This window comes from Oncorhynchus masou, chromosome 31 (assembly GCF_036934945.1).
Source record: "Oncorhynchus masou masou isolate Uvic2021 chromosome 31, UVic_Omas_1.1, whole genome shotgun sequence".
Lineage (NCBI taxonomy): Eukaryota > Metazoa > Chordata > Actinopteri > Salmoniformes > Salmonidae > Oncorhynchus > Oncorhynchus masou.
The window spans coordinates 26,949,391-26,958,954 of NC_088242.1; the positions used below are offsets into that span (position 1 = coordinate 26,949,391).

At 43.2% G+C, this 9,564-nt stretch overlaps 1 protein-coding gene across 5 annotated transcripts in view; it reads left to right on the plus strand.

Moving 5' to 3' along the window:
* The first annotated feature begins 3,972 nt into the window (after positions 1-3,972).
* The window catches only part of LOC135523706 (BTB/POZ domain-containing protein KCTD5-like), a 13,729-nt gene continuing 8,137 nt past the window's right edge, over positions 3,973-9,564 (plus strand). For all 5 annotated transcript variants that reach the window (XM_064950541.1, XM_064950546.1, XM_064950544.1 and 2 more), the window contains exon 1: positions 3,973-4,454. In XM_064950541.1, coding sequence (XP_064806613.1) covers positions 4,101-4,454 — 354 coding nt within the window. In that variant the 5' untranslated portion in view covers positions 3,973-4,100. The remainder of the gene's footprint in view (positions 4,455-9,564) is intronic.

Genomic DNA, 9,564 nt, shown 5'->3' on the forward strand with positions numbered 1-9,564 from the left:
ATGGAGACTCGAAATTGAGTTCAGGTGCATCCTGTTTCCATTGATCATCCTTGAGATGTTTCAACAACTTGATTGGAATCCACCTGTGGTAAATGCAATTGATTGGACATGATTTGGAAAGGCACATACCTGTCTATATAAGGTCCCACAGTTGACAATGCATGTCAGAGCAAAAACCAAACCATGAGATCGAAGGAATTGTCCAAGAGCAGTCAGGACTGTGTCGAGGCACAGATCTGGGGAAGAGTCACAAAACATTTCTGCAGTATTGAAGGCCCCCAAGATCACAGTGGCCTCCATCATTCTTAAATGGAAGTAGTTTGGAACCACCAAAACTCTTCTTAGAGCTGGCCGCCTGGCCAAACTGAGCAATCGAGGGAAAGGGCCTTTGTTCAGGGAGGAGACCAAGAACCCAATGGTCACTCTGACAGAGCTCTGGAGTTCCTCTGTGGAAATGGGAGAACCATTCAGAAGGACAACCATCTCTGCACCCCACCAATCAATATGGTAGAGTGTCCAGACGGAAGCCCCTCCTCAGGAAAAGGCCCATGATAGCTCACTTGGAGTTTGCCAAAAGTCACTTAAAACCTCTTCTCGCTAGGGGAACTCATGCTGCCAAACATACCCTTGTAAAACTGACCATCCTACCAATCCTCGACCAATCCTTGACTTTGGCGATGTCATTTACAAAATAGCCTCAATACCCTACTCAACAAATTGGATGCAGTCTATCACAGTGCAATCCGTTTTGTCACCAAAGCCCCATATACTACCCACTATTGCGACCTGTACGCTCTCGTTGGCTGGCCCTTGCTTCATACTCGTCGCCAAACCCACTGGCTCCATGTCATCTACAAGACCCTGCTAGGTAAAGTCCCCCCTTATCCCCCCTTATCTCAGCTCGCTGGTCACCATAGCATCTCCCACCTGAAGCACACGCTCCAGCAGGTATATCTCTCTAGTCACCCCCAAAACCAATTATTTCTTTGGCCGCCTCGACTTCCAGTTCTCTGCTGCCAATGACTGGAACGAACTACAAAAATCTCTGAAACTGGAAACACTTATCTCCCTCACTAGCTTTAAGCACCAACTGTCAGAGCAGCTCACAGATTACTGCACCTGTACATAGCCCACCTATATTTTAGCCCAAACAACTACCTCTTTCCCTACTGTATTTAATTTATGTATTTATTTTGCTCCTTTGCACCCCATTATTTTTTATTTCCACTTCGCACATTCTTCCATTGCAAATCTACCATTCCAGTGTTTTACTTGCTATAATATATTTACTTTGCCACCATGGCCTTTTTTTGCCTTTACCTCCCTTATATCACCTCATTTGCTCATATCGTATATAGACTTGTTTATACTGTATTATTGACTGTATGTTTGTTTTATTCCATGTGTAACTCTGTGTCGTTGTATGTGTCGAACTGCTTTGCTTTATCCTGGCCAGGTCGCAATTGTAAATGAGAACTTGTTCTCAACTTGCCTACCTGGTTAAATAAAGGTGAAATAAAAAAATAAAAAAGGGGACACTATTTTCACGTCCGGATGAAAAACAGGCCCAAAGTAAACTGCCTGCTATTCAGGCCCAGAAGCTAGGGTATGCATATAATTGGTGGATATGGATAGAAAACACTCTAGTTTCTAAAACTGTTAAAATTATGTATGTGAGTGTAACAGAACTTATTTGGCAGGCGACAGTCTTTAGAAATTGGTTGATGTTTTTCTTTTTGAGTAATGAAGAAGTAGCCCTTTCCTTTCTGGGTGTCGAGCCAAGTGAACTGTTTTGTTTGGGGCGCGCGATCTAGGGCTCGCTCCACTTTCATTTTATCCGTTATTGAACACAGTATATTCCGTCTTAAATTGTATCGATTATTTACATTTTAAAATACCTAAAGTTGGATTAGGAAAGTTGTTTGAAATGTTTGAACCAAGTTTACAAGTAACTTTTTAGATAAGTTGTAGTCATGTTGGGTGAGTTGGACCAGTGTTTTTCTGAATCAAATGCGCCAAATAAATTGACATTTTGGGGATATAATGATGGAATTTATCGAACAAAAGGACCATTTGTGATGTTTATGGGACATTTTGGAGTGCCAATAGAAGAAGATCTTCAAAGGTAAGACATGAATTATATTGTTATTTCTGTGTTGTGCCTGGGCGGTTGAAATATGATTGTCATGTGTTTGTATGATGGCGTGCTATCCTCAGATAATCGCATGGTTTGCTTTTGCCGTAAAGCCTTTTTGAAATCTGAGACGGTTGCTGGATTAACAAGAAGTTAAGCTTTAATTTGGTGTATTGCACTTGTGAGTTTATGAAAGTTAAATATTTCTAATAATTTAATTTGAATTTCGCGCTCTGCAATTTCACTGGATGTTGTCGAAACGTCCCACTAATGGAACATCTAGCCGTAACAGAACTCTCAGACCATGAGAAACAAGATTCTCTGGTCTGATGAAACCAATATTTAACTAGTCTCTGAATGTCCTTGAGTGGTCCAGCCAGAGCCCAGACTTGAATCCGATTGAAAATCTCTGGAGAGACCTGAAAATAGTTGTGCATCCAACGCTCCCATTCAACCTGACAGAGCTTCAGATGATCTACAGAAAAGAATGGGAGAAACTCCCCAAAATCAGGTGTGCCAAGCTTGTAACTTAAGTTTTGAGGCAGCGTGCAATTGGCATACCACCGTGTAGCCACGCCAGCACAGGACCTTCACATCTGGCTTCTTAACCTAAGACCAGCCACCAGGACAACAAATGAAACTGTGGGTTTGCACAACCGAAGAATTTCAGGGAAGCTCATCTGCGTGCTCATTGTCCTCACCATGGACTTGACCTGACTGCAGTTCAGCGTTGTAACTGACTTCATTTGGCAAATGCTCACTTTGATGGCCACTGGCACACTGTAGAAGTGTGCTCTTCACGGGAAGAATCCCGGTTTCAACTGTACAAGGCAGATGGCAGATGTGTGGTCGAGTGGTTTGCTGATGCCAATTTTGTGAACACAGTGCCCCATGGTGGCGGTGGGGTTTTGGTATGGGCAGGTATAGGCTGCCTGTGATCCTGAGGCCCCATTGTCGTGCCATTCATCTGCCGCCATCAGCTCATGTTTCAGCATGATAATAGATTACCCCATATCGCAAGGACCTAAGGAACATTTCTGGAAGCTGAAAATGTCACAGTTGTTCCATGGCCTGCATACTCACCAGACATGTCACCCATTGAGCATGTTTGGGATGTTCTGGATTGACGTGTACGACAGCGAGTTCAAGCTCCCGCCAATATCCACCAACTTCACACAGCCATTGAAGAGGAGTGGGACAATATTCCACAGGCCAAAATCAACAGCCTGATCAACTCTATGTGAAGGAGATGTGTTGCACTGCATGAGGCAAGTGGGGCTCGCACCAGATACTGACTGGTTTTCTGATCTGTGACCAACAGATGCATATCTGTATTCCCAGTCATGTGAAATCCATAGACTAGGGCCTAATGAATGTATTTAAATATACCAATTTCCTTATCTGAACTGTACCTCAGTAAAATCTTTGAAATTGTTGCATGTTGTGTTTATATTTTTGTCTGTACAACCTAATAATGATATTCTCAGGTGGGATTTGTTTGTGAGTCATTTGTGAACCTTTTGATGAAAGATGTGTGTAGAACTAATAGTAATCAACCTAATCCTGTGTAATTAAATTACATGTATTACACTTTGTCTATTACAAATGGTATGTTTCTCATTCCCCACAATTTACACAACAATGCAGTTAAAAATAATTGCAGTCTTGGCTTAGATAGTTATTGAATAATATTAGGCTATCATCCAATTTTCATTGTATTTTGACATGATTTTCTTTAGGCAAGATTTTGGAACTACAAGATCCACAGTTCTAGGTGCACGACAACAGCTTGGACATGACGCTCCGGTTGCTCAACCGGGGGAAGATAGGCGGAGCTCGAGTCAAAGCGGTACACGGTTGTGGTAGAGAGGGAACAGGCGTTGTTGAAAGGGAGAGGAAGCTGAAACGGCAGTTGGTACGCAAGCTATTGCTTTTTAACGTTGCTTGCATCCATTGCTATTTCCTAATGGCAACGGAGGATAAAAGGAAATCTGTGCCGCAGGCTGAATCAGAAGTCGGTTCGTTACCGACACCTCATGGCTACAATAACAATAATAACAACAACAACAATAATAACAAAGATAGCGAGGGAAGCGAGAATACGACCACGGCCACTTCGAGCGCTACCGCATCGAGCGGGACAGGAACTCATAGCATCGGGAACGGATCTGGAGTCAACCCTACAGTGGGAAATAACGGGAAATGGGTCCGGTTGAACGTCGGCGGCACAGTATTCCTCACAACGCGACATACCCTACTCAAAGAACAAACGTCCTTTCTCTATCGGCTCTGTCAACACCAGGACTTACATTCGGACACGGTAAGGCGAGTTGATCAAGCGCTTGGCTTCGATCAAGATAACATATCAGAGAAGAGCGATAAGGCAAGATGTTCATCGAACTCTCATGATCACTTGATGGAATTAATTAATTGAATGGATGGATGGATAGATAGACAGACGAATCAATTACATTTGAATGGTACCAGTAGATATGGCTCTGTGGTACGCCTACCCACCACCAGATATGGCTCTACCCAATACCCAGTGAGTCAGATGGATGTGCACTGGCTGCCGAATTCAGACCTGTGCAGAGTGTTTCTGCTGGCAGCACAGAGGGGGAGGAGAGTGGTGGGGTAGACAAATATCTATAGATAGGTTGGCAATATGTGACTGATCTGTTCGTGAAATACAGTACATCACTAATGAAGTAAGCCTATAATAGGATTTATTTCAGTGTCTGTCTCTTTCTGTATGTGTGATCACAGATAGTATTGTCCCTTGGCTTCAAACATAGCCCTATAGTAGGCTGCTAAAATTGATTTGCCCTCCTGCATCACTGGTTACGGTGAGTAGATAAGGTGCATCATCTTTGTGTGACCTTCATTAATGCCCTAGTGTCCATTAGTCTCGTTCCGACTCTCTCTTTCTCTCCCTCTCTGTCTTTCTCTCCCTCTGTCTTTTTCTCTCTTTCCATAGAATAAGTAAAGAGATTGTATGTGCGACTGTCTCTGTGTCGAGGTAAATAACACCTCTGTTTCCCTGTGGGACCTACTAAGGGACCTGGCACTTGGCTCGGCACACCGTGTAGTTCATTGTGCAAATTCCGGGTAAATCATGAACACACCAGATGAGGGTTGACTTTTCCTGACCGGAGGCAGTGTGGCTGAACAGAGAGGCCAGGATGACAGGCGATAGAGAGACAGAGTAGCTCATTTTTAATCTTCGCCCTCTGTGTGTGTGTGTGTGTGTGCGCACATCTGTCTCTGTCCTCCTGCACCACTGGCCACAGTGAATAGATAAGGCGCATCATCTTTGTGTGTGACCTTCATTCCTCCTCTCTCTCTCTCTATTTCTCTCTCTCTATTTCTCTCTCTCTATTTCTCTCTCTCTCTCTATTTCTCTATTTCTCTCTCTCTCTATTTCTCTCTCTCTCTCTATTTCTCTATTTCTCTCTCTCTCTATTTCTCTATTTCTCTCTCTCTCTATTTCTCTCTCTCTCTATTTCTCTCTCTCTCTCTATTTCTCTCTCTCTCTCTCTCTATTTCTCTCTCTCTCTGTCTCTCCCTCTCTATGCCTCTAGTCAAACCCCATCTAAACACTCCCTCCTCTCCTCTGTTATCTCTCACCCCTTTTATGGTCCCTCTCTCCTCTTTCTTTTCATTCTCTTCTCACACTTGAGTCATCTTATTCCTCTCAGGCTACTGTCATGTCATTGCCTCTTAATTAACTGTTTCTAAAACAGTACAAGCAGTCTACTTCTTTTTCTCCCCACTAATTTACTGTTAGTCCCTTCTTGTAACCTGGCTTATGATGAAAGGCCCATAGAGTCCTCAGGAGTACAGAGTACCCAAGTCCAACGTTACATCCACAGAAGAAAGAGAAGAAACAAGTACTAGGCCACTAGCTGTGTTTTTATTTTTCTGTTACCCAGGTGATTCTATTTTCACAGGAGCTCTATTGTTATCCGCTGGTTTGTGCTCCAATCTGCAGTGGGTTGCCGCAGTGTTTAGAACACACACACAAAGACACACACACACCAACTGTGTATTACTATTTTAATAAGATTATTGTCTGTCTGGCACGTACAGGCTTGCCCCCCCCCCCCCCCCCGTCTCAAAATACATCCCTGGTGCCTGCTGTCACCCCTGCCCTGACTTCCATTCCCTTGTGACATCCTTCTGTCCCTTCCTGTCCCCCTTCTTTCTCTCATTATATTTTCCTTTTGACCGCCTCTCCTCCTCCTGCTCCTCTTTCACTCCTCCTGCTCCTCTTTCACTCCTCCTGCTCCTCTTTCACTCCTCCTGCTCCCCCTCTGGCTCTGTTCACAGTACTCCAGCTGTATGCTGTAGTTACAGGTTCTTCGTTATCACAGTTCAGGATTGTTGTGAAGCCTCTCCCTCCAAACTCATCTTGATAACGTGATAAGATACAGCGGTTAGGGAGTTGGGACAGTAACCGAAAGTATGCTTGTTCGTAATCCCTGAGTCGGTAAGGTGAAGAAATATGCCGTTCTGCCGTTGAGCAAGGCAGTTAACCACCACAACAACAGTTTCTACCCCCAAGCCATAAGACTGCTGAACAATTAACCAAATGGCCACTGGATTATTTACATTGACCCCCCACCCCTCCCCCCATTTGTTTTTTAACACTACTACTACTTGCTGTTTATAATCTATGCATGGTCACTTCACCCTACCTACATTTAGCAATGACCTCGACTAACCTGTACCCCCACACATTGACCGGTACCCCCTGTATATAGCCCCGTTATTATTTTATTGTGTTACTTGTGTTACTATTTCACAAATATTTTATTTAAAAAAAAAAAAAACATATCAGCTTTTCATTTAACTAATTAGTAACCATTTGGATTGAGATAATTCTACTTTGACATTATGGGGTATAGTGTGTAGGCCAGTGACAAAAAAAATCTAAATTGAATCCATTTTAAATTCCGGATGTAACACAAAAAAATGTGGAAAAAGTCAAGGAATCTGCATATTTCTGCGCAATATGCAGCACTGTTGTTGGCAGAGTGATTAGGACTTTACAATGTTAGAGGCTGGTGTTATGTGCTCTTGTGTGTACTATTTGACCTCCTATCCAAAATAGACCCAGCACTGAAGTAGCACATCTGCAGATCTGTATGCACTCCAGCCAACTTTATCGTTTATGTTGTCACACATGATAAAGGCAGTTCACTAAAACACTTGATTTCAAAGTTTAACAAACCCTACAACTCTATACACAAGACTACTTTTTAACAATTTACACAGAACATTTGACAAAAAACACATTTACTGAAAGAACTGTGCAAATGCAAAGTTTGGTAACAGAATTTCGGTAAAAATCCCCCTCAGTTTTTTGTGTCCAGGTTTTCCAAAAACGGTTAAATATCTGCTGAGATTTCAACAATGTCTGTAGAAAGAATGGGGTGTCAGCAATGACATGACACATTGAATTTGGCTATTTTTTTTTATGAGCTCTGCCCCCAAACAAGACCAAACTTGGTTGGTCCAAACCGGATCAAATCTGAACGAGTCATAGAAGTCAATGTTTCACAAGTTTGGACCTCAAAGTACAGAATAGTAGAGCTCAGTAGAGTACAGTACAGTACAGTACAGCACAGCACAGCACAGAACAGTACAGTACACTAGAGTTCGGAAAGTAGTGTAGAGTTGAGTTCAGTACAGTACAGTACAATAGAGTACAGTAAAGTTTAATATTGTTCAATACAGTACAGTAGAGTACATTAGTGTACTCAACTCTAGTGTGCTCTACTGTGGATTGTACTGAAATCTGCTCTACTGTACTATATTCTACTATGCAGTACTGTACTGAACTACACTCTTTTTTACTGTGCTGCACTGTACTCTATTGTGATGTCCAAACTTTTGAACCTAACTGTGGTTTGTGACTACTATGATTTCCCATTGTAGCCAGTTCAATTGCAGAATATCCGTTACCGATTGTTTTTGGTGGGGGAAATTCCGTTACCAGTTTGGTAAAGAACTTCTGAGTTTGAATCACTTAATTCATAAACAAAATTGGTATCATTAAAAACACTAACTAGGGCCTCCCGGGTGGCACAGTGGTCTAGGGCACTGCATCGCAGTGCGAGCTTTGTCACTAAAGACTCTTGGTTCGCGCCCAGGCTCTGTTGCAGCCAGCCGCAACCTGGAGGTCCATGGGGCGACGCACAATTGGCCTAGTGTCGTCCGGGTTAGGGAGGTTTTGGCCTGTAGGGATATCCTTGTCTCCTGTGGCGGGCCGGGCACAGTGCACGCTAACCAAGTCACCAGGTGCACAGTGTTTCCTCCGACACATTATTGCGGCTGGCTTCCGGGTTGAATGCGCGCTGTGTTAATGAAGCAGTGCGGCTTGGTTGGCGGGTGGAGCAGTGGTCGCAGTGCTAGCTGTGCCACCAGAGACTCTGGGTTCGAGCCCAGGCTCTGCCGCAGCCGGCCGCGACAGGGAGGTCCATGGGGCAACGCACAATTGAGCTAGCGTCGTCTGGGTTAGGGAGGGTTTGGCCGGTAGGCATATCCTTGTCTCATCGCGCACTAGCGACTCCTGTGGCGGGCTAACCAGGTCGCCAGGTGCAGGTGCTCGTACGGGAGTTGTAGCGATGAGACAAGATAGTAACTACTAACAATTGCATACTACAAAATAAAGGAGAAAAGGGGGTAACAAAAAATTTAAAACACACAAAAAAAACACAGACTTTAATTATCCTCCCTCTTCACAAGGAAAATAAATGAGAAAATATCTGAAAGATAGGTTTTTGGTCAAGGAATTTCAAGGCAGTGTTTCTTAATGTTTCAGAAGGCAAAACTAAATATGTTTTGATATTAGTCTTTACTTCAACATTATTGTGTTTTGATGCATTTCTGATAACCTTTAAAGACATTTTCTGTCAGATCTTTTCTAAGACCCCTTTTCCATCGGTTTGACCAGAAATCAAAGCCTTTGTGTCTTCTTAATTTTTAGGATGGAAAATAGTTGACAAATGTATATATGCCTTAATAAATAAATAAAATACTCTTCGCTTTTATTAGACACTCAATTTGATATTCTCCTATGAACTTCACATGTTGGTACACATGGGTCCTTTTAGATGGAAATAACCTGACCAGGCTAGCATTAGACTGGTTCAGTTTGGTCTCAGCCAGTGTTTTCACACCAGGAGAGGAAGTAAAGATTGTATGTGTGTCTGTGTCTGTCTCTATTTCTGTGCTGAGACAAATAACACCTCTGTTTGCCTAACAGATATTTCCTGTGGGACCCAGTGAGGCCCCCATAGAGACTAGGCTAGGCACACTGTGTAGTTCCTTGGGTAAATCATTAACAAACCAGATGAAGATGAGTCTTCGGTGGATTTTTTTTTTACTGGGCTGACTGGCGGCAGTGTGGCTGAACAGACAGGCCA